The sequence below is a fragment of the Oryctolagus cuniculus genome, chromosome 2 (genome assembly GCF_051225735.1).
Source record: "Oryctolagus cuniculus isolate XC-2025 breed Fujian yellow rabbit chromosome 2, ASM5122573v1, whole genome shotgun sequence".
Taxonomy (NCBI): Eukaryota; Metazoa; Chordata; class Mammalia; order Lagomorpha; family Leporidae; genus Oryctolagus; species Oryctolagus cuniculus.
In genome coordinates this window covers 58,052,905-58,079,587 of record NC_142868.1, presented here as the reverse complement: position 1 = coordinate 58,079,587, position 26,683 = coordinate 58,052,905, and the positions used below count along the sequence as shown (strand labels likewise).

General features: G+C 35.8%; 1 protein-coding gene across 4 annotated transcripts in view; it reads left to right on the top strand.

The window, feature by feature from the left end:
- GPM6A (glycoprotein M6A) overlaps positions 1 to 26,683 on the top strand; it is a 345,190-nt gene that overhangs the window by 171,804 nt on the left and 146,703 nt on the right. The window contains exon 1 of one of the 4 annotated variants that reach the window (XM_008249983.5): positions 5,022 to 5,231. The exons of the other annotated variants lie outside the window; for them this stretch is intronic. Coding sequence (XP_008248205.1) covers positions 5,195 to 5,231 — 37 coding nt within the window. The 5' untranslated portion in view covers positions 5,022 to 5,194. Of the gene's footprint in view, positions 1 to 5,021; positions 5,232 to 26,683 lie in introns of those variants that run through there. 4 annotated transcript variants of the gene reach the window in all.

The window sequence follows — 26,683 nt, the reverse complement described above, 5'->3', positions numbered from 1 at the left end:
GTTCATGTCCTGGCTGCTCTACTTCTGACTCAGCTCCTACTGATGGCCTGGGAAGAGCAGCGGATGATGGGCCAAGCGCCTCCCACATGGGAGAACTGGAAGGAGTTTCTAATCCTGGCTTTGGCCAGGCTCAGTTCTGGTCTGTGGCCACTTGGGGAGTGAACCAGAGGTTGGAAGACCATCCTCTGTAACTCTTTCAAATAAAAAATTGAATCTTTAAAAAAAATAAAAAGATAAAGAAAAACCAATAAAAACAGCAATCTTCACCTTTCAGAAAGCCAGAGAATTTTTTAGCTATCAAAATTAAATAATAGGTTAGGCTGAGTACTGTGCTTTTTTTTAAAACTACGTTAGGTGGCAGTTATCATACAGCATTTTGATGTTAGGTGTGTCCTGTGTTACTAGACTGTAAGCAAAATTCTGGCAGGGATTTTTCTTGTTGGTATCCCTTTAATCTACATGAACTTATCATGTGTGTAAAAATTATTAATAAACTCTTATATAACTAAAAATAAAGGAAGGAGGCACAATGACAACAAGACTTGTGAAGACCATGATCATCTCGTTATTGACTGTATGATTACATAACTCCAAAGTATAATATTATAATGTAAAATGTCCATGGTGTATTTTTGGTTTTAACTTGCTTTTTTATAAGTTTATGCTTTTCAGTTTTAAAATTTAAAAATTTGTGACATTTTGCCATATTCATTTCATATGCAGACATTACATACAAACATATATATATAGCATTTTTTCTTAGAAACAGAGATATTTATTTCACAAAGTGAAGGATTCGTGATAATGATCATAACATGGGTTAAGAAGAGTATATTATCATATATATGTTATGGTTCAGTGAGCAATACTTATAATCATACATCAAATGATATGGCACCCACACAATTTTTATATTCTATATATTTACTTTCTGTAAGAAAATTTTATGGGAGCCACATTTTAAAAATAATATTGAAATGGAGAAATATAAGTAAATATATGTATATATATGTATACACACACACACATATATATATGTATATATATAGAGAGAGAGATAACAGATAACAGAGATATCTTCCAACTGGTAGCTCATTCCTCAAATGCCCCCAAAAAGAAAGATCTGTGTCAATCCAAAGCAAGGAGCCTAGAATTCATTCTAGGTCACCCTCTTGGATGGAAGAGATTCAGTTATCTGAGTCATCACTTGCTGGCTCCCTGGATGCACATTCACAGGAAGCTGGATCAGAAATAAAATGGTTGGGACTCAATTCAGGCACTCCAGTATGGGATGCAGAAGTCCCAAGTGCACCTTAACCATTGAGCCGCATCATGGCCATGCCTGCAAGTCAGTTTTTGACCTAGAACTTAAAGCATTTGTCAAAAGGCTCCGTTTTCTTTATCAAAACATAGGAAGAAATAAAACAAGATATTTAATTCTTGAGTCACTGTTGGATCTGTGTGTGTGAAACATTTGAAGAAGAAAAACGTTTCTATTTTATTTATTTATTTTTTGACAGGCAGAGTGGACAGTGAGAGAGAGAGACAGAGAGAAAGGTCTTCCTTTGCTGTTGGTTCACCCTCCAATGGCCGCCGCGGCCGGCGCACTGCGCTGATCCAAAGCCAGGAGCCAAGTAGTTCTGGTCTCCCATGGGGTGCAGGGCCCAAGCACTTGGGCCATCCTCCACTGCCCTCCCGGGCCACAGCAGAGAGCTGGCCTGGAAGAGGGGCAACCGGGACAGAATCCGGCGCCTTGACCAGGACTAGAACCCAGGGTGCTGGCGCCGCAGGCGGAGGATTAGCCTATTGAGCCGGGGCGCTGGCGAAAAACGTTTCTAAATGGTGTTCAATCTGCTAGTTTTTTACATTATATGTGGTTCATATAATATATTTTCCACATGTCCTTTTTGTCATCTGACAAAAAGATCATGAACTTTTTTTTTTTTTTTTTTTACTTTGTGCAGCTAATATTACATTTGGAACCACTAACCTGCTGCTTACTGTGATAGTCTGTTCAGTTGATTATATTTTGATCATTGTATCACAAAAATGACCATATTATGTAATAGAGAAATACATGGATATTTTCTCAGAAAGAACTATCTCAAATTAAGGTGAACTAAGAAAAATAGAGGGACTTCAATGGTTTTAGGTTGACTGAGTAGTGTACTTACACATGAAAAAGTAAAAAAATAAAAATACTTCTTGGACCATATTCAAAAGGGAATTCTTGACATACTACTTATTTTTAATTTCCTGGTGAACTTATATTCACATATTTAAATAAATGACTGGTTGATGCAGATACCACGTGATATAATAGAGTGTTAGATTTGACATCCTGGTTATCAGAACTTGGTGGTTCTAATGGCGACAGAGCTAACAATGATGGAGGTTCAGATAATATATTTAGAACTCACTAAGTTAATCTACCACAATGCCCACCATTTTCTTTTCTAACTATTTTTCCACATAATTGGTTGTCAAAATATATTACTTCAAATGAGATCAAAGCCTTAAAATACTTATAATAATAACAATCAACAAAATTGAGCTGCCATCAGTTGGGGCTGAGAAATGGAGAGTTAGTGATTAATGGGTACAGATTTCAGTTTAGGAAGATGAAATGTTCTGGAGTTACATGATAGCAACGGTGGTCCCAAAACAATGTGATTGTACTAATGCCACAGAACTGTAGACTCAAAATTATTATGGTAATTTTCATTGTATTTTACCACAAAAAGAAAAGGATGAATCTCAACTTACTGAAAGCTTATTGCTGCAGGGAAGTACACGTGTAGATTTGGCAATAGTCCATGTAGCCTGGATTTGAGGTGGTGTTTTGAATACTTACAAAATCAGTATATATTGTTATTAAATTGCTTTGGTAATAGTTATTGAATGAAAAAAATGTCTGTTTTAGACAAAAAAAAAGTTGACGATTATCGGGATTTATTGTTTTGCTATAGTTTCCATAAAGGGAAGAAATTATAGGTATTTACATCTGTATTTCTTTTCTCTTTCTTTTTGATTTTTTTCTTTTTTGGCTTTGTATGTATGATGGGAATATAAAAGCTGTGAATTGAATCTGATTTTTGAAGATGATGAAGACACTTATAATGGAATAGAGTAGGAAGGAAAAACAGCTTCAAAGATCAGAGCAGTAGACAAAGGATCAGCTGATATAAGCTCCAAGAATTATTTAGTTGTTGATTGGGTCTTGACATCCAGTCTCTGGGTGTCACATTTTTCCAAGATTAAATGAGGAAAATAATGCTCTATTTGTCATACAAATTACTAGTGGATGTGACTGTGTTTTATAGATTGTAGAGTGCTCCAAAAATTTTATTTGGCATTATTATTATTTATACTAGTATTGCTGGTAATAATTTGTTTCTCTGATGATTTCAGTGGTATAATGAATTAAGAAGGTAAATGAGGAGCTATCCTCTTCTCTGTTTTGACCACAGGCCAGCTTATGTCAGCCCAGGGATGAGTTGAAGCAGAGACTGTTCTCACTTGGCTCTGTGATTTCCCTTATGGTTTCCTTCTCTCAATCTGTGCTCTGAGCAAGCTCTCTATCAAAAACCCTTGAATTTAGATTCGTGTATATTCAGGAGAGACAGGGTCTGAGTTTTTTGAATTATAATTAACTCTGGATTAAATTTATTGGCAAAGAAAATAACAATTGATTATAAAAGTTAGATGGTTGAATATTCATTTATGAGAAATAAAGTACAATGTACAGTTTTCTTTCTTTTAAATCTTTGTTTTGTAATGATTTGAAGTATGGGATGCAACCTGATACTGCTTTCAAAATCTGATTTCAAAAATGTATGTCACATGTATGCCATAATGCAAGAAACATACATGATGGATAATGGGAATATGAATTATTTTTCTTTAAAGACAAAGATTTAGAGGTGTGTGTGTATTTGGATGCATGTGTGTGCATCTGCTTGCTTATTTGGAGATGGAAACAGGCAGTGATTCTCCCTTCCTTAATCCTCTAGTGAAGGTTTATGCTCCCTTCAGAGACACTGTTTATTTTCTTGCTCTACCTTTTGTGAAGTATTGAGACTCTGATTGTGCCCTGTCACTCAGAAGACAGAAGTACAAATGCTAATTTATTGTGAAACTGCAGCATTGTGATTTGCATTCCAAATCAGAATGAAGAGTCTCATTATGAATTGCTATCCTGTTGTTCCTTATCTAGAATTTCTTCCTTCCTTTTATCACCTTACTCATTCTCCAATAATGACACTGAAAATTCTCTTTCAAGAGATTCCCATTCGAATCAGCAGCTTTAGTGGGCTAAAATCATAACAGTAAATCACAACTACATCAATAGATTATTTTTTCTGGTATGTTTCACCCTTTCATGTAAGAGTCCTAGGGTATTAAGTAAAATGATTACTTAAAACATATCTCTCCAGCTTAAAGGTTTATACTCATTCCTTTGAAAACCGCACCGCATTTCTTTTAGTTCTGAAAGATGTGAGCTTACAAGTTCTCTCTCAATAATAACCTATTATAGGTAAACCCTGAAGGGGTATAATTGCATCCTTTCTTGGCACCTTTAAATCAAATTAACTAGATACTTAGGAGAGAAAAGGAAAACGCGTTTTTACACCGTATCTGACTGGGGGAGAAGCAACTGCTGCTGCATAAAGAACTGCGCCGGGGATCTGGGCTTTCCCACTCTGCTTGCAGGGGGGAATTATGGGTTGGTGGTCTGCTTCATGTTAGGAGGACACCCCTCCATCTGTTCACAGCGCAGCCTGTTTCCAATTTAGAGCCCAGATTTCAATAGAAACCTCAATTTCTTTTCCCCATTTTAAATGCAAAGCAAGGCTTATGAATCATAGTTCTCTGCTCCTGGAATTCAGACCAAATTTTCCCCCAAAATTCTCAAGCTATTTGCTTGAATACCTGCTTACTGTGGTACACAATGGACAGCTTTGAGAAGAAAAATTGATAATCTTCACGGAAGAGTAATTTGAATGAAATTACACTTGACAGCCTGTCTCCAAGCAAACAGGAGCAGCGAGGGAGCCTTAGCTAAGCTCTGAGGACTTGCCCAAGCCACTGCTGCTGGAGCTGCCCAGGGGAAAAAAAAATCACCAGTTTTTCCAACATCTAATTGAGCTTTTGATTAATACCGTGTACCAGATTCTACTGAAGAAAGGTAGCCATGGAAGAGAATATGGAAGAGGGACAGACACAAAAAGGTACTGTGCTAAAAAGGGTTTATTTGTAACTAAGTAATTATTTTGCAGTTTCCTTGTTTGCTTTAGACACTTGCCAGTAAGGCTAATGAATGTTCCTCTCTTGGAAGGCAATTTTTCCTCTGTTTTAGTCTGATTCTCACTTGCTGTAGTGTCTGGCATGAATGTTGTCATTATTTGCAAATCGTTCAGATTTAAGTATCCAAACACAGAGTCCAGTATTAACGATAAGAGCATTGCGGTTTTGTTGTGAACTATTTCTTAAACCCGTCTTTGTTAACCTTCATTTATTTCATGTTTTCACGGCAGTTGAGCTGGGTGAAAGGATTCTTGTTGTGAACCACAAACACAATATTTGGAGCTAGTTATAGTTAAAAATCTGATGATGTAACCACTATTGATACCTTTCCATGTACATTTGATAGAACAAAGACGAAGACCATTCATTATATTTTTGTTGGTGTGCTTTTAAACATTATTTTCTCTACGTGGGTACAGTGTAGTTTTAATATACATGGAGCAAAAGTTCTTGAATATTCAGGATGCATAGTGGCATTAAGATTTTCCATTCTATATAGTTGATCGTAATCAACTTCTGAGCAATAAATGTTAAGGGAATTTTCTGACACTTTTTTTTAATGCTAGTATAGGTATATCTGTGTGCATGGGTTAAAATTAAATTACCATTCTTGTAAGCTAAAAGTGATTGAATATTGACAATTTCAAATGATTCAAACACCTCTAGGATTTTTTCTGTGTATCAAGTGGTAGCTTTGGTGGGAACCAGCCTTCACCCTGGCATAAGCAGCATTTTCTCTCATGTCCGCTGTTAGCCTTATGTAATGTGAGAGAAAGCACTCTTGTTCTCTCAGGATTGAAGGGGTAACACAGGCAATACTACAGAAAGGAAACATTTAGGGGTACTATTGAAAAATATCCAGCAATCACAGTTGATTTTGAAAATATGTACAACCTTTATTTTGAAAAACTACATATTAGATGAAAAATAGGTAGGTGGAAAGCACACTATAATTTTTCATATTTTGAGTCACTCAGCTATGTTGGGTCTGTTCACTTATACACACAAACACATCTTGGGGTATATGACACACATATGTACATAATGACACACATACACATAATAAGAGACAATTGATGCAAATATATAAAGGTTTCATATAAATAATATAGGGAGATAAGATGTAAACAGATGACCAAATTTTAGTCATTAGTGCAATAGAAAATCAATTCTCTACCTAGATATGATGTTATCTATTTTTTTAATAAAAGAACTTCATTTATCTTTATTATATGTACAAATAGCTTAAATATTCATCGGTGATTTTGAAGTGGCACATTTTCATGGTAATTTCTGTCCTACCAAGCATCTCAATGGATAATTTTGCTTTATGGATAAAATATCTTATTTTAATGTCATTATAGCACATAGCAATATTGGTTCTTAGCCAATCATTGATATAAGGAATAAAAAAGCTGATAGTTTTAGAGAAATGATATCCATTATACTAAATAAAACCTTGAGTTAAATCATGGATTGTGGTAACAGGTTAAATGTTTCTGAGTAAGCGTTGGTAGATGCAGGAATCAAGAAAATGATGTAATTGGTTGTGATGTTTTTTTTCTCAGGTAATACTGAAAATATTTCTTGGGGTGGGAGCAGTATGCTGGGAGGGGGAAGATCCAGTCATAATGGGTTTTCCATAATTAAGATGTGCACAGGTAAATCAGGAACAGTGGGGCACAACAATTTTAAATCAGAAAAATTGTATAGTGGTCTATATGTAAATAAAGTTATACATATAAAATATTTATGATTCAGGGTTTTTCTTAATTGAGAAAAGTAAATTTGGCTCTCATCACTCCTGGTCTTCTATTCCTGTCAGTTATGCCTATGACAACTTTGCTATATAAATTTGTTGTCAGAAAGTTACATTTTAATATAAACACTCTACATATACATGAGTGGGGGAACAATGTAGGATTTGATGCCATCTAATTTAAGGGAACTACTGGATAATTAGATAGAATCATTGGTGATTTTTTTTTAAGAGTTTAGGTAGCCAGATTTGAATCTCCATCTACTTTAAAGGAAAACAGCACTGTGTGTTTGTTTTTAGCCTGTTTCTCTTAAACTGCTTAAGATTTTCTTAAATAGTAATTCAAATGTCTAAGAGCTCTCTAATTTGAAAGATGCTTTCTGGTTCTTTCTTAAAACTCATACCTAGTCTTCTCTGTTAAAAATCAGAAGGACTTAAATGGAGATGAATGTTTATCCATATCACCCTCCAAATTAACTAGAAAGTAAAATGGAAGCTGCTGGCTTTATAAAACATATCTGATTAAAGATAGATAGATAGATAGATAATGCTTAAGGACTAAAGTAGATCTTTCATTCAAAATCTATTTTTCTTCCAAGTGAGATGCTTCTCCATATCTAATCTGTTAAAGGCTATTGAGAAAACTCTTACCTTTCACCTTAATTTAACTATATGTGTTCAACTCAAAGGAGAGTATAATTTAAACTAGTGGGTGGCTTTCCTAGTCTGTTCAATGGGCCCATACCTTGATGAAACTGAAATAGTAGTTATTAATCTCTTTTTACATACATATTTGCCACTCACCCAAAGGTAAGTATCTCATTTTGCTGAGGAGAGGCTGGTAATTATAAAATGTATTTTTTTGGTGAAACATGTAAATTAAGCCAAATAGTTTATCTTATGTTTGATCAAACCAATAGTGTTCTAGTACTGAAGAAAAATATAAAAAAAAAAAAAAAGAAACTGTTTTGCATTTGGTCTGTAGATATGGCCATGATAAATTCAACATCGCTATTACCAAAAGTTGAGATTAATACTGACCAAATTATGGCAATAAAGGCTTTATCAAAGGTGGAGGGGCTAATCATGATAATATAATAGATGCAAGAAGAGATAAAAGTGCATGATATGACTTCTATGAGGAATTAAATCATACAAGAGTCCCTCATATATTTTTGCTTTTAATTATTAGAGTTTATCATAATCACCTGTGGTCCAAAACAATTGTATGTTAAATTCCAGAAATAAGTGATTCATTGTTTTTTTTTTTTTTTTTTTTTTTTTTTTTTGACAGGCAGAGTGGACAGTGAGAGAGAGAGAGACAGAGAGAAAGGTCTTCCTTTGCCGTTGGTTCACCCTCCAATGGCCTCCACAGCCAGCGCGCTGCGGCCAGCGCACCGTGCTGATCCGATGGCAGGAGCCAGGAGCCAGGTGCTTTTCCTGGTCTCCCATGGGGTGCAGGGCCCAAGCACCTGGGCCATCCTCCACTGCACTCCCTGGCCACAGCAGAGAGCTGGCATGGAAGAGGGGCAACCGGGACAGAATCCGGCGCCCCGACAGGGACTAGAACCCGGTGTGCCGGCGCCGCTATGCGGAGGACTAGCTTAGTGAGCCGCGGCGCCAGCAATTCATTAGTTTTAAATTGCATGCCATTCTGAATAGTTTGAAGAAATTTCACACGGTCTCACTCCATTTCTTCCAGCATACAAATCATCCCTTTCTCTAGTGCATCCACACAGTGTATAATACCTGTCCATTAGTCATTTAGTAGCTACCATGGCTGTCAGATCAACTTTGGAGGTATCTCCATGCTTACATGCATATAATCCTTAATTTAAGTGCCCACAAAATTATGGCCCCAAAATGCAAAAGTGGTAAGGTTGGCAATTTGGATGTTCTAGAGATAAACTGTACAGTGATTCCTTTAAGTGAAAAGGTCAAAGTTCTTGACTTTTTAAGAAAAGACAAAAATCCATAGGCTGAAGTTGCTAAGATCTATGGTAAAAATGAATCTTTTGTCTATGAAATTATGAAGAAAGAAAAAGAAATCTGTGCTAGTCTTGATACCACACCTCAAACTGCAAAAGTTATGACAGACAAGGATGATAGATTATGTTCACATAACTTTTAGTACAGTATACTGTTGTAATTGTCATATTTTATTATTTAAAGATTTAAATAGATATATGTATATGTGTGTATATATACATATATATGTATATATATATAAATATGTATATGTCTATATGTATATATATTTGAAAGGGTTACAGAGAGAGAGGGAGACACAGAGAGAAAGAAGTCTTCCATCCCTGGATCACTCCCCAAATAGAGCCAGGGCTGAGACAGTCCAAAAACAGGAGCCTAGAACTCCGTTGGAGTCTCCCATGTGGTGGCAGTGACACAACTACTTCAGCCATCATTCGATGCCTGCCTAGGAACAGTTGCAGGAAGCTAGAAAAGAAGCAGAGTAATCCAGGACTCAAACTGGTGCTGATATGAGATGCCTATGACACAAGTGGCAAAGACAACTAGCCCACTGTGCCACAATGCCTGCCCTTATTATTTATTGTTAATGTCTTACTTTGCTTAATTCACAAATCAAGCTTTATCATATATATGTATAGGAATAAATACATTATATATAGTCTAATGCTGTCTGTGTTTTTCAAGCACCCACTAAAGCTCTTGGAACCTATCTTGCATGGATAAGAGAGTACTACTATATAGATTTATGACTTGTAGATATTCAGTTATGTTTAGAAAATTTCATCAAGTCTTATGGAGAAAATGTAAATTAATTATGGATTTCTGACCGTTCTGATTTATTCAATGACCCTAACTTTGTGGAAAACTTTAATAAACATGTTACTAAGTTAGGAGGGGTTATCAGAAGAAGGCTGATACATCAGTGAGTATAAGAATTGCTAAAACTTTATGGAGATAAAAAGAAACCAAGAAGGAACAGAAGGAGCCAACAGAAGTTGGAATCTTCATAAATTGGCTGAAGTATTCCAAATAGTCAAACATCTAATGGCTTAATTTATGCAATTAAATATTGTTGGAACAAAGCCACAAAATTACATGTACTATACCTAGAAATGTTTGATCAGTACAAAAGATGCCAGCTGCACTATTATAATCACGAGATTCTCCTAGTATAATAAGAAAATAACATGAGTGTCTATTCAGACAACTTCTCAAGTTAGATCAGAGTCAACCAGTGACTTTATATCCAGCTCTGAAGCCTGGTCTACCATCTTCTTAATAAATCAGTCCTTGATGACCCCCAAGAAATGGGTCATTATCAGAGGCAGAAGATCAGATTCAATGTGACTAGGGTGTCATTTCATCGTTTCAACTTCTATAGTATGGCCATTGATAAATGATCATCATTTCATCCTTAACCCAATGCCACTAACATGTATCATGTCAGCATATACTTAGCATATTAAAACTGTTAAGAACATGTAGATGAGAGGACGGTGTACATTTTCTTCCACTTTTATTATTAATGTCTGTCAATTTTATAATTAAAAATACTTTAAAATTCCATAAGCGTACTTCAAAAGTTAATGGAAAATGAAATTAAAAGATAAGTTTATTATGGGGCAAAAAATTCATGAAAGCTTTCATATTTTCCTAATATTTTTCATGAATCTTTGGAGAACCCATTATTATTTGACATATGAGGCTATAAAATATTATTTATAATAATATTCACTTACTTTACATTATACCTGTGTACACATATACCACTGTAAAGGAGTCTGTACACAAAATCATATATATTATATTTATAGGCTGATTAAAAGTTTTTAACAAAAAAATTTGACTATGATTATTTTTGCCTTGAAAGATGACTTTCAAACGTACCTCTTCCTTGGAAAAGACACAAGTTTAGTCAGTGAAAGCTGAGATAACACTACTTTTGTGATACTAGATTGTGCTGATCAGCCTACATTGGCCCATGATTTCAGTGCCAGACAGTGGCCTGAGGGCTTTACATAAATTAACACATTGACTTTTCACAGTAACCTTAAATGGAACTAATATTGAGGAAGCTAAAAATCAAATGGATTAATTAACTAGATCAAAGTGACACAGTAGTATGTAGTAGAACTGGGTTCGATACAATCAGACTGAGTGCCAGGTCTGAACTTTTAACCATCCGCTACCCTGCACTATATATCAATAATTGTCTGCCAGCTATAACCCCTTCTATGTGATTGCTCCCTTCCCATGCTTCCATTGCACTAATAAGCAACATTCTATATTTTTTTTATTTTGTTGTTTACCACCAACTGTGGCTTTTTAAACCAGATGTGAAGGGAGAATCAGTAGCTACTTGTACAAGAAATCTACTGCCTGTTAAGCCAGAGAGTGATTCCAAAAAGATGAGCTGGTCTGTTGTACTGCTCTCTTGTGAAGTGGGAAAAACATTATTGATATGTCTCATTATCCGTGCACACATTTAGATAATCTGTATGAATATCCATTTTTTTGCAACTAAAAGATCTCTAAATAAGACAAGTATCCATATCCTTTTACAGGTATTATGTAAAGAGGCTAGTGTTAAATTTTCCCTGAGTTTAATCCAGTGGGTAGCAGTTGAATCGAATATAAATTTCAACTTGACATTACTCTCTAGCACATTCTTGATGAATTTTTTTAAAAATTTACTCTCACTGATTTTTATTTTTATGATTGGATAAGTTCACCATAAAACCATTGCCTACTGGTTTGGTATTACAAGTATTGGTATTACAATACTGTTAGAATTGCAAAGAAAGATAATAAATCTAAGTGTTTCCTTATGAATAGATTTGGAAATTTTAAATAATTTGTCATTGAAATCTGTAGACCAGTGGCTAGGAAAACAACAAAAATATCATAAAAACTAAGCAGTCATTGAAATGTAAGAATTAATTAGCCCCCCCCACCCCCCCAGGCAATTGTTTGCTTTTCTGCTGCCTTCCCAGGTACAAAGCAGAAAGCTGGATCAGAAGTGGAGTAGCTGAGACTAGAACTGGCACTCAGATCAGATGCCAGCAGCACAAATAGATCCTTAACTCACTGTACCACAACACCATCGCCCGCTTTAAATGTTGGCTGCTCATAGACATTTTAAAAAGTAACTGGTTTTGTCCATTTAGAACAAAAATAATCTCAAATATCCTCAGAAATCTTCTCTTCAGATGCCATTTCAGAAATTGGATAACAATGGGCCTTGTATTGTGGTGTAAAGCCACTACCAGCAATGCCGGAATCCCATATGGCCACTGAGTAGGTCCCACCTGCTCCACTTCTGATCTCGCTTCTTGCTAATGGCTTGGGAAAAACAGTAGAAGATGGTCCAAGTGCTTGAACCCCTGCTACCCATGTGGGAGACCTGGATGAAGCTCTAGGCTCCTGACTTCAGCCTAGCCCAGCTCTGGGAGTGAACCAGCAGATGTACGAATCTCTCTTTCTATCTCCTCTCTCTCTCTCCAATGCTGCCTTTCAAATAAATAAATCTTAAAAAAAAAAAAAGTTGGGTAACAAGGCTAGAGGAAACATAAAAATTCAGATTTTATAAAGTACACAGAAGAAAAATCTGTCCAAAGGTTTGGCAGCTGTGTTTTTACTAGCATTTAATATGTTTACCTCAAAGAATCCTCCTGGGTGTGAGAAACTTTTACTTTTTGCCATTATCAAATGTAGTTAGAAAACTCATGCCAATGAGAGAAATTAGGTGTATTTATTTACAATAAAGTTTTTTATAAAACATTTTTCAATAAATTGTTTTCTGCCTTGCTGTGGTCATTAGGTGAGCTTTGGTTTAGTTATAGTGCTTTAGAACTTTATCGTTTTACATTTTCATCAAATCTGTTGCTAATTATGTGTTTACATCTGTATCACTATCACAGAGATCCAAAATAATTAATAACATATTTCTAACATCTTATTAGGATAATGAATATGTGTAGAGTTTTAGATAGTATCAATAAAAATGAATATATTTACCTTTCAAAATGAAAGTGCTTGATATAGTCACTTCTTTAACTCCCTGAAGTAAAACTTAAGTGCTTATGGAAACTAAATGAGAGTATAATGTTGTAGACAGAACTACTGATAGTGTACTTGCAGAGATGATTTCTACAAACTGGTTCTTAGGAATTAACTTTAATCAGAAGACAGTAGTTCATAAGGGAGTAATGGGATGCAGGAGATAACTTCAAGTTTTTAATTTGGGCCTCCAGTTTCCTTTATGCAAACATCTCTCTCCTCATTGGAAGGGTTCAGCGGTTTTCTTCTTCATACATCGAAGGCAGACTGCCTGGCTTATTTTCAAAAATCATTTTGGATAGCATCCATACTAACAGGTGGCGCAGCTGTGGATTAGCTGACATTATAACAGTCATTCATGATTTCCCCTGAACTCACCCTTCCTGGGTGATTTATTGTCTTGGATATTCTTAATCTGAAAGTCAGAGTATTTGTCTTCTTTGTTCTGGGAAAATATAGGGAACAGACGATAACAGCTTTGTGTCTCTCAAATTGTGGGTGAGTAGCTTAACTTTGTACACAAATGAAAGTCAGTGGCCTATTGGAGTATGTTAATAGAGTTCACTCAATAATGAAATGATGCACCCAGCAGATCTGAGGTCCAAGAAAAAAGGAAGAATAGATGCTGGTGTTTAAGTGATGTGTGTTGCTGAAGAATTAAGAAATATGTTGGAATATTAACCCTGTATAATGAGTAGTTAATATTCCAACATGTTGATATGTTCTTTCCAAAAGAAAGATATTTTGGTACATTATCTAAATTGCTAAGTCTTTTTTGGATTTAAATCTGTTTAATATGAGAAATGAGAGCTTTTAGTATCACAACTATCTATCAAAGGAGAAAGATGTTAGGAACATGAAATATACTAGTCAGGTCTCCTCCTAAAATGGAGAGTGCATTATGCTTCTTGGCTGAAAAGTAAACTGGAGGCAATTAAAACTATTTGTTAATTGTAATTTCTCCTGATTTATAACAAAAATTTCAGTGTTTGGGCAAATATATTCTGCACTTTTTGGATGTTATTTCCTTCCTCCATTAGGAAGATTCTTAGAATGTTGAATTAGCTGGTCTTTCTTTAAAAAGATAAGATATAGAAATTCACTACAACTGTATATATTATGCTATTTTTATTTGATAAAAAAGTTTTAGTAAATATTCAAATAATGGTATTGGAAATGATCAGTTCCCTTTTCCCCCAAATTTAACAGGCCATTATTTTTTTTTCTTTTTGAGGTTCTTCTATATATTTCCTATTTTGGTGGACATTTACATTTTAATTTTTTGTACCCTATAAGTTTGTTGGTTGCACGTCTTAGAGATAGCTAAGTATATTTGCTGACTTGACAATTTTCAAGGAAAAAATGTAATTTTAATAGCTAATATTTAATAATCCAAGCACTGTTCTCAACATCTCATATGCATTTTTGTGTCCATATATTAAAATTTTTTTAGCTAATTTATTTTTTTGATTTTTTTTTTAACTTTCATTAAATGAATATAAATTTCCAAAGTACAGCTTATGGATTACAATGGCTTCTCCCCCATAACGTCCCTCCCACCCACAACCCTCCCCTTTCCCACTCCCTCTCCCCTTCCATTCACATCAAGATTCATTTTCGATTCTCTTTATATACAGAAGATCAGTTTAGCATACATTAAGTAAAGATTTCAACAGTTTGCTACCACACAGAAACATAAAGTGAAAAATACTGTTTGAGTACTAGTTATAGCATTAAAGCACAATGTACAGCACACTAAGGACAAAGATCCTACATGAGGAGTAAGTGCACAGTGACTCCTGTTGTTGACTTAACAAATTGACACTCTTGTTTATGGCCTCAGTAATCACCCTAGGCTCCTGTCATGAGCTGCCAAGGCTATGGAAGCCCCCCGAGTTCACCAACTCTGATCATATTTAGACAAGGCCATGGTCAAAGTGGAAGTTCTCTCCTCCCTTCAGAGAAGGTACCTCCTTCTTTGATGACCTGTTCTTTCCACTGGGATCTCACTTGCGGAGATCTTTCATTTAGGTTTTTTTTTTTTTTCCCCCAGAGTGTCTTGGCTTTCCATGCCTGAAATTCTCTCATGGGCATTTCAGCCGGATCCGCATGTCTTAAGGGCTGATTCTGAGGCCAGAGTGTTGTTTAGGACATCTGCCATTCTATGGGTCTGCTGTGGCTGTGTATCTCACTTCCCATGTTGGATTGTTCTCTCCCTTTTTTATTCTATCAGCTAGTATTTGCAGACACTATTCTTGTTTATATGATCCCTTTGGTTCTTAGTCCTATCATTATGATCAATTGTGAACAGAAATTGATCACTGGGACTAGTGAGATGGCATTGGTACATGCCACTTTGATGGGATTGAATTGGAATCCCCTGGTATGTTTCTAACTCTACCGTTTGAGGTAAGTCAGCTTGAATTATTAAAATTAATTAATTAATTAATAATTAAAATTAATTAATAAACAGTAAAGTTTTTATTAATATGAGATGTTCTTTGGCTTTATGGTTTCATAAACTATTTAATCAATTATTATTCATTTCAAATACTGCTCTATAGGGAGCTAGGAAAAAGTTTCACACACATGAAAAAAGGAATTATAATTTAATGAAATGACATAGTCTTTCATTTTGTTTTGAAATAGATTTTGAGGTAAGCCTAGGAGGAAAGAGCCAAATGATTTTTTTTCCATTTTTCTTGTTAGGAACATTTTTCCCCCCAAAGTACTAGTATTGAAATTCAAAATTTTGAAACTCTAGACAGGATTTCTTCTCAGTGATAGCAAAAAATATTTTAATTCTTGTAAAACACCTTGGAGTATTTTGTAACTAAGATTATTTTAAAAATAAAGAAGTGGCCGGCACCGCAGCTCACTAGACTAATCCTCCACCTGTGGCGCTGGCACTACGGGTCTAGTCCCGGTTGGGGCACCGGATTCTGTCCCGGTTGCTCCTCTTCCTGTCCAGCTCTCTGCTGTGGCCCGAGAAGGCAGTGGAGGATGGCCCAAGTGCTTGGGCCCTGCATCCGCATGGGAGACCAGGAGGAAGCACCTGGCTCCTGGCTTCGGATCAGCACAGTGCCGGCCGTAGAGGCCAATTAGGGAGTGACCTCTCTCTAACTCTGCCATTCAAATAAATAAATAAATCCTTAAAAAAAATGCTTTCCTAGAACAAATGACTTTTGCTGGAGCTTTGACTTCTTTATTCTACCGTAACATAGTTTCTACTTAATCTTTACTGTTCAATCCTAATTTTCTCAAAACCCACATATTTTAAAAAATCATTTTCTAATTTCATTGTTTCTGGATTTTGGTGGATTTGATGCAAATGTTGATTCAATAGTGAATAGGTGGGGCTGTCTCTGTGGCACAACAGGTTAAAGCCCTGGCCTGAAGCACTGGCATCCTATATGGGTGCCTGTTCTAGTCCTGGCTGCTCATCTTCTGATCCAGCTCTCTGCTATGGCCTGATATAGCAGTGGAAGATGGCCCAAGGGCACTCTCATGGGCCCCTGCACTCGCATGGGAGACCCAGAGAGGCTCCTGGCTCCTGGCTTCGGATCGGCTTAGCTCTGGCCGTTGCGGCCATCTGGGAGGTGAACCAGCAGATGGAAGACCCTTCTCTCTGTCTCTACCTCTCTCTGTAGCTCTTTCAAATAAATAAAAGAAATATCAAAAAAAAATAGTGAATAGGTGAAAGTGTCCATTATAATTTCTGGAATTTATTAAGTGTGGATTCCTTCTCCATGTCTCCTTTTCTCTCATCACATTGTGACTGTTTGAATAATGACTCCACAACTTTCTTTGAGACACAGAGAACTTAAAATAGTAATCACTTTTTTTTTTTTTTTACTTTTGTACTCATTGTTTTTTAAGTGTTTCTTTAGTGCTTAATATATGGCATCTCTTCGTATCTTTTTATATCTATGTTATATCTTATCTCTCTTTCAAAGGACAAATCCCTTAAAGGTAAGAATTTTGTTTTCAGTTCATGAACCAAACCAGCCAAGTGCTCTGAATATAGTCACATTAATATCAGATGATGATGATCTTGTTGTGGATATATTATTTTTCTGTTGTCTACATAGGAATAAAGAATGCATTAAAATTTGCATAATGGAGGCAAGCATTGTGCTACAGTGGGTTAAGATACTTTTTGGGAGGAGAAGGAGAAAGAAGAAAAGGAAGAGAAGGTAAAAAAGGAGGGACGAGGAAAAAAGGGAGATGCAAAGGAGGAAGATGAGGTCATAGACACAAACTACAGGAAGAATGAAGCATACCTCCTCCCCTGAAAAAAACACCTGAACAAAGCTGGAACTCACAGATCAGTTAAATCAAGCCTTTAAGAATATAACATGACTCCATTTTGTGCCATTAGATTTGCCATAAAAATATAAGTACTTTATCCTTTGACCTGAAATATATTCAATAGTTTGATAGCAGCCTTCTTGAATATGAATATTTCTTCTTATTATGTAAAAGCCAATCAATTTTTAGCATTACAGTGCTAGTAATTTAGTGAAATAAATTGATCTGGCAAGTTCAGCAGTTGGTTACTGAAATTCAGGAAGTTATACAGTATATCATTTTATGATATGCTGGTAAAGAAAATGTAATAGCACTTTATAAATCAGATAATACTAGGCTTACTGTTCCTTAATAGTATGGAAGAAAGAAAAATTGGTAGAAGAAATAATGGTATGAAATTATTCAGGAAAATTTAATAGTGTTGTCTAGGCTACATGTAGTCAGTCAAATTTGAGATTATGAAATCCAAGAATAGCATGCCAATGAATAACAAAGTTTCTTTGACCTTTTTCTGTGATTTATTTCATTTTTCATGTAATCATAAACAGTTGCCTGATATTTGGGATATGAAGAAGGCACAAGCAATGCATAATTTCCAAAATATTAAAAAATTTAAAGTCTATCCACCTAGTATATTGTATTGGTTTAAAGGCATATTTTCTGGTCACTATATTCCATCTGTATCAGATTCTGGAACATTCCCTCCTATTTACTAGCCAATGTATATTTATTCGGCCTTTCAGTATTCATATAATCATATAATCATTTTAAATGTCTTCTGAGTACTGTATGACTTATCAGATTAAGCTATAGATGTGTTCATTTGAACTATGTCAATTGCTAATATTGGACAATTTTTATGTACAAATTACCTACTTAATGTATATGTAGTCAGTGTTCCACATTCATAAAACTTTCAAAAAAATAATTGCTATAGGGGCTGGCAGGAGTCCAAATTGTATGTGAATCAAGACTAGACTATGCCATCAATTCTGCCACTAGTAGGTGAATAATCACAGAGTACCTTTAGTGTCTTTAGTAGTAGTAATCATTTGATAAGATAATGTTTGTGAACAGGTTCACTTATGTGTGTCAGCAATGCAGAATAATTGTGACTTAAATGTAAAGAAGGCAAAGTCAGGCTGCGACGGGTTCTCTGTGCCACAGGGTCATTCAGAGACTCAGCATCCTTCCTGCTGTTGTGTCTCCATCCTAGACTGCTTGCTGCATTTGTTTGCATCCACATAGATGGTATTCATTCAAACAGCAAGATAAATAAAAGCAAGGTGGGACGGGGTCAAGGCATGTTTTTTGTTAAGGTCATAACCACTAGGTTGCACTTGACACCTCTGCTCATACAGCATTGGTTGAAACTTCTGTGATGGCTGCTCATATCTTCAAGAGACTGGAGTAGTAAAAACTCAACGATTCTTCACCCCCAGGAAGAAGAAAATACAAGTGGGGGACTGCAAATTCACCCTTCCACAGTATCCAAACTTTTTAGCACATTTGAGTGGTATATAAAATGTGGCTATTGTTAATTAGCTATGATAGGGTCATCAGCTGTGAAAACAGTTTTGAGAAGAAGAACCAGTTAACCCTTCCCTGGCTAACTCTGCTCGGGTGGACCATGGCCATATTCTTTGCCTTACTGAGCAGTTTCACCCTAAACACACAGGGCCTTCTCTGTGCTCTAAGTGCAGAAAGGGAAAGTTTTCTGAGAGATGTGCATATGGTTGATATCTAATCATGTTTTGGGGTCTCAGTTGCAAAATCTGTTACATTCTGCTCAATAAGAAGTGTTACCTATCCTGGGAAACCTTGTTGGACTGTCAGTGGTGCTGAAATATTTGACTTCTGTTGTCTTTCATATTCAGTCATTTTCATTCTCTCTCTCTCTCTCTCTCGCTCCTTGTTGACTTTTATCATGTAGTAATGAATGGGTGTTTAACCAAAACAACAAACACCAACCCTCAGAGGGTTAGCTGCTGCCCGTGACACTGCTGGCATCTCATATGAGTACCAATTTGAAAGTCCAGCTGCTTTATTTCCAATCCAACTCCCTGCTAATGCACCTGGGAAAGCAGTGAAGGGTGGGCCAAGTCCTCTGAGTCCTACTACCCAGTTGGGATTGGGAGAAGAGGATGGATTTCCTGTCTCCTGGCTTCTGCCAACAGGCTTTTGCAGCCATTTGAGGAATGAACCAGTGGATGGAAGATCTCTGTCTCTGTCTCTCCCTCTCTGACTGAAACTCTGCTTTCAAATACATCTTTTTTTTTTTTTTAAAAAAGGACCAATCTTCTAATGTTTTTAAAGGATTGATGTATATATTTTTTAAAAGCAACACAACCAAGGGAAAGGGAGGGAGGGAGGGAGGGAGGGAGGGAGGGAGGGAGAGAGAGAGAAAGAAAGAGAGAGAGAGAACAAGCAACAGAGATGACTTTCACCTGCTTGTTCATCTCCCAGATGTTCACAATACCTGGGGCTATGCCAAGCCAAAGCCAGTATCCAAGAGCTCCATCTAAATCTCCCACATAGATGGTAGGAACCCAAGCACTTGGGCCATAATCTGCTACATAGTAGGTTTGTTAACAGGAAGCTGGATCAGAAGAAAGAAAGGCAGGACCGGATCCCTTGCACTCCAATATGGGATATGGACATTCTGAGTAGTATCTTAACCCACTGTGGCACAATCTTGCACCCATTTATGAAAATCTTAATGCATTCATTTTTCCTGTATAGACAAAGGAAAATAATATGTACACCACATGACTAATATTTGCATACATATTTACATGGAGTGTGGTAAGCTTGTCAAACATTGTTTCTCCAAAATCTTTGTGAGATCATGTTTACTGCTGTGTTGTCTGTTAGCAAAAATTGGCAAAATAATTGGAGACTACTATTTGAAACATTCATATGTCATGAAAAACTTTCTCTTATTTTTTGAGATGTGAGTTCAGCACTTTGGAGACTTTTTAAATGCAACCCTTAAAGAAGTATCTGTTACTTGTCTTCACTTGTCTAAAGTAGTTAGTGGTGTGTCCTTTAGTCTAAGCAGAAAAAATCTGCTTTTTTCTTGGATAAACTTGTATTCTATGGAATACATCATTTTCTATATATGTGGCATGACTCAATGGAATTTCATTTCCAACAAGCTGAAAATGCCATTCCATGGTGTGTAGTCATTTTCCGTCTTTTATGATAATTTACAAGGCTGTTTTTGATCCTTGAGGAACAGTGAGTTATGTATCATTTCAGTACTGAATGTAACCCACCCATTAACTTGATTACTATCACCTTTGTGGTAATTTTGGAGTTTTATTGCGACAGGAAAAGAAACCTTCATTGAATGGTTATAATGATCTGTGTTTTAGAAATATGATGAAGTGATCATTTATGTTCCAAAGTCAACAATAATACAAACCAACACTTGAGGGCTTACCTTTATTTTATATGGACGTATAATTTGAAGTATCAATCTTTAATTGTGGTTGTAGGGAAAAAGTGGGAATGAAAGGTAGGTAAATTCCATTTTGTAAAATCTCAAATAAGATTGCTCTTCAGTATCTGACAATATTCAGCCATCAAACAGACTTTCACAATTTTGGGAATAATTCAGTTTCTTGATTGCATACAAAGCCACATACCATTAAATTTCATGCTCTCAAGATCATATTATTTGGAAGAAAATTTTTGATTTTTTAAAATAAAATTTTAATAAATTTTTAAAATTTTTAATAAATTTTTTATAATCAAAAATCCACCCATTGGAAGCTACTTAAAAAGGTTGTATGTTGGGGCCAGGGCTGTGGCATGGGGGTAAAGCTGCCGCCTGCAGTGCTGGCATCCCATATGGGCACCAGTTCAAGTCCTGGCTGCTCTACTTTCGATCCAGCTCTCTGCTATGGCCTGGGAAACCAGTGGAAAGTGGCTCAAATCCTTGGGCCCCTGCACCCATGTGGGGGACCCAGAAGAAGTTCCTGGCTCCTGGCTTCGGATTGGCACAGCTCTGGCCATGGCCAATTGGGGAGTAAACCAGCAGATGGAAGACCACCCCCCGTGTGTGTGTGTGCGTTTCTCTGTCTCTCCTTCTCTCTATGTGTAACTCTGAATTTCAAATAAATAAATCTTTTTTAAAAAGTTGTATGTAAAAACAAAATAAACCTGAAAATATATTTCAATCATATCCTTACTGGGATTGTATCATCCCTTTTCATTAAGGCTGTTAAGTTCATTTATTTGCTTTAAATTGACTATTTGGGTTTTTTTTTTTTTTCAATACTATTTTATCTACTTGAAAGGCAGAGTTACAGAGAAAGAAGGAGAGACAAAGAGAGAGATTTTTCATCTGCTGGTTCACTACCCAAATTACTGCAGTGCCTAGAGCTGGGCCAGTGAAGCTTAGAGCCAGGAGCTTCTGGGTCTTCCACATAGGTTTAGGGGCCCAAGGACTTGGATCATCTTCTCCTGCTTTCCCAGACACATTAGCAGGGAGCTGAATTGGAAGTGGAGCAGCTGGTACATGAACCGACACCTATAAGTGATGCCAGCGTCTCAGGAAGCAGCTGTATGTGCTACATCACAATGCTAGCCCCTACTCTTTGATTTTTTAAAAAATTACTTATTTATTTTCATTTCCTTTGAGAAGCAGAGAGACAAGCAGAGAGAAACAGAGAGAAACAAACAGACAGAGATCTTCCATCCGTTGGTCACTCCTCAAATGCCACGATAGCCAGACAGGGCTATGGCAGACAGAAGCCAGGAGTTAGGTGCTCAAACTCTTTTCCTTCATGAATGACAGTTACTTGAGCATCATCTGCTTCCTCCCAAAGAAAACATTAGCAAGAAGCTGGAATAGCATATTGAGCCAGAATTAGAACCCAGATGCTCCAATGTGGGATGCTAATGTCCCAAGTGGAGTCTTAATTGCTATGGCAAACATCTACTCCTGTTTGTTGTTTTTAGAAACACATATTATTTCTAGTATGACAAATAGTGGTATTTTGGAGGTGTTCATTATACCTCAGTCCTCTCCCCAACACCAATATTTAAAATTTGTGTCTTTGTATATGGAAATTTCAGTGTTATCTCTGTACTTCAAAAAGTTCATGGGAAATGGAATTAAAAGTTAAATTCATTTTATTGCAACATATTTCAAAATAAATGTTTTTTCAATATTTTTAGTATTTTCCCTGAATTTTTTTCACTAATATAAACTTTTAATTCTACTTCTCTGGAATTTCTCAAAGTAACCTCATGTACTTTTACTTTCTTTTTTTTTTTTTTTTTAAGATTTATTTATTTATTTGAAAGTCAGAGTTACACAGAGAGAGGAGAGGCAGAGAGAGAGAGAGGTCTTCCATCCCATGCTTACTCCACAATTGGCCGCAATGGCCGGAGCTGCACTGATCTGAAGCCAGGAGCCAGGAGCTTCCTCCGGGTCTACCACGCGGGTGCAGGGGCCCAAGGACCTGGGGCATCCTCCACTGCCATCTCAGGCCACAGCAGAGAGCTGAATCGCAAGTAGAGCAGCCAGGACCAGAACAGACACCACCCCAGGCCAAGGGGTTAACCCCCTGCTCCACAGTGCGGACCCTACTTTTACTTTCTTTTGCTAATATCAGTCTCTTCTTAAAACTTAAACCTAAAACCTGTTCTCCAATTTACTCTTAGATTCATTGAAATTTCTAGTAGTCCTTAACATGAGAGGAGAAAAGGAGGACCCTCAGCTCAGCTACTGCTTTTTTGGAAGAGGTGATTAAGTGTTGTTGGTCCATAATGACAGTTCAGAGTTAAAAATTAAAAGAGTCAGACATATTTTGGGCCCAAAAGAAAAATGATTTATTTTTTAGAAAGGTTGTTACCTGTAGGAGTGTAGAAAACTGACTAGAACTCCATGGGATAGCCGAGCAAAAACAGAATTGTGAGTACTGTTTAAGATATCCAGGGACTAGGGAATGAAAATGGTAGAACTGTTTAACGGGCGTGGTTGGAAAAAAGGTAATGTCATTTCCCTTTTGACAAAATGAAAAGATAAAAAAAGAAAGGAAATGTTAGTCTCGTGTATTTTAATCATTATGTGTCAGGCCACTGAAATCTTTGAACTCCTTGCATGCAACTAGCCTCTGGCAAGGATTTCCAATTGCCTTCTTGCTTTCATGTGAAGTACAACTGAGGACATGCCCGACAAAAATTGAAAACCTCTCTTTGTGCAATGTAGCAAATGCATTTTATATTTCTCTGGGTAAAATTGCTTTCCTGAGAAAATTCACTGTATTCTAAGGAGAAAATGGGACACAAAGAGAAAAAAGACCCTTACATTTCAACTATGTGCTACATTTATTCTGAAAAAGAATTGGCTCAGTTTAAAGAGCTTAATAGAAAGGACATCTAAACAAGTTTTCATAAGTGTTGTTTTTTTAGTTTTGAGATGTAACAACTTTTAACATTTTTTTTCGATTCAGTCAATATGTAGATAGCATATATGCACACATATCTACTATTTTTCTTCAAAACAGGGGTTTAACATCACAAAATGAGGGATTTGGATATTGTCATGTACATAGTACAATCCAGTATAACACTATTTACATCTAAGCTTATCAGGTTTTTGTCCTCAATAGGAGAGTTGAATTACTTCCTTGTCCTCTACCTAAAAAGAACTAAAAATTTTTTGTCTATATTTTTGGTAAGGTGATGTTTGATAAACAGACAAGGAAGATGATGTAAACTTACATTAGCCATTGTTAAATCCAAACTGTGTTCCATAATTTTTCATCATTTTGTAATCCAGATTTTCTGCTTTTTTTTTTAATTGAGGCAGTACTTCCAAAGAGATATTTATCTGACTTGTTTAACTAAATCATGACTGTCACAGTTTTTCTGAAACTTTGATAGATGATCTGAATACTGCTAGGACAAAATATGAACTTTACCAATCAGGCTTCCTTAAACATTATTAAATAATGTAACAGCAACCTTTGTGAGAGGTAAGGTGATTGTTTTGCCTTCTGTTGTTATAAATGCATAGCTGATGAGAGAAGAATGACTGTTAACCGTACTTCACAGTGGATGTGTTTCATTTGTGACTTTGGAAATTTTTTATCCTTATAAGTTACGTTAAGTGTAGCAGCACCATGGGATAACAGAGTAGTTCCCAAATTTTAGTTTAACTTTAGCATCACCAATTTTGGGGTTTATAAAAATGTAGATTGCTGCCTTTCTTCACTCCCCACCTCCATTTCCCACTTCAGTGTGTATGAGGAAGGATCAAAGAATTTGTATTTCTAACACTTTCCCAGATGATGCTGTGGTTGCTAACCTCAGGATCTGCTGCTCTACTAAATTATCGTCAATGTTTAAAATTCCTGGTAAATTTCCCAACTATAATTTATGATTTTTATAGCAAGATAAAAATATTAGGAATTTGAAATACCCAAATTTGAGAAGACACAATCAATTATAAAAATCATTTAAATACAATCTTTAAGTGTATTTTGGACAATACCCTCAAAATTTTGCTTTTAAAAATCAGAGGATTTTGAAACTTATGATCATGAGTATAAGTTCTTGATTATTTCAAAAATGTCATGAAACATAAAATAATATAAAGCCTTCGATTTGGACTAGTGAATAAAAGTAGAAAAAAGAATCATTGGATGATGAGGGAAAATTGATTACAATAGAAAATCTATAGTTATTGACAGTTATGTGTTCAGTATATATTTAAGCCATATTACATGAGGGAGAGAATGTAAAACATATCACATTTGTGAATGTCATGAACTATTGCTGGTATTAATATCATTGTCAAACTCAACAGCTGATTAACAAACATCCTTAATAAAGGCATTTTATGTTACAGAACAAGAAAGATCTAGGAAGGCCAGTTTTAAATATACTTTAAATATTTGGTTGTCAGTAACATAACTAAATCATATTGCAGAACACCCTTTATTTACAAATTAAATAAGATGAAAAATCTGAAATGCAACTATTGGGATTGATCCTGATTATTGCTGTGTATTATCCAAATTTGTTTTTGATTTCTGGCATCAACTTATTAAATGTAAGTGCATTATCTAGAAGAAATAACAGATTAGCAGTTCTTCATATATAGATATGGAATAAAATACTAAATTTTAAAATTTTTCTAGAGAAGAACACTTAGTAATCTGGTAGAATTTACTATAAAAGATAGGTAAAGGTGTAGGATTTACACATAAGAACAGATTTCAGGACTTTATAAAAATTCTTGAAATTGTCCTTGATCAGAACAGCTTTCAAAACATGTTCAGCATACTCTGGGAAGTGAAATACATATGGGAACTAATTATATGACCATTAGTTAAAAAACAAATAAGCAGACAGCTTGCATCAATGAAGGAAATTAAGGCTGTATCTTTCTCCTAGCACTACCCCTAGGTATTATTCCTCACTACTTTCTTCCAGAATTCCCAAATGTTATTATCAATCCTATATTACCATCTGCATTGAGCAGAGCAACATGACCATATGTTAATGCAGCTCATATGCACAATAAAGAGCCTTAAACTGACAAAACAGTGATGTTAGAAATGAAATCAATAGAATCTTTACACTACCGTATACTAGCCATGGTTTTGAGAAGTAACTTAATTCCTGATCCAAAGATTTAATTTCTCATCACTAAAAAAAGAAAAAGAATATATTTGGAACTGTATTATTAAATTCATAGTGATCTGCTTAGTAAATTGTAGATGATCATAGTAGACTTTTATTAATTTTTTAGATTATATTACCTTAATTTATTTTATTATGTTGTCCCGTCTTGTTAGCAGTCATCTCAAATAAACTGCAAATATTTATGATGATTTGTAGCAGATGCACAATTCTTATTGATGAATAAGACAAGTATATTCTTATTTTAGAATGACTCTGTGCCAGGCACTCTTTTTTTTTTTTTTTTTTTTTTTAAGTGTCACTGAATACAGACTGAATGGCAGTGCTTTTGATGTGGACGTGGAGAAAAACTAGTACTAAATCAATGTCCATATATATATATGTATATATATATAATAAAATGTCAGTGGCACATGTATGAAGAATACAGGGTGATGTGTTAGAAAGGAACAGAATTGCTGTTACACTATTAGACATGACCACCACTACATCTGACGGCTCAATGTGGGTAATGTGGGTAGTTTCTTACCTGTGGTACGAGAAGAATTCTGAGATGTCCTAAATTAAGTTACAGGCAAGAGGGTAGAAGGAAGG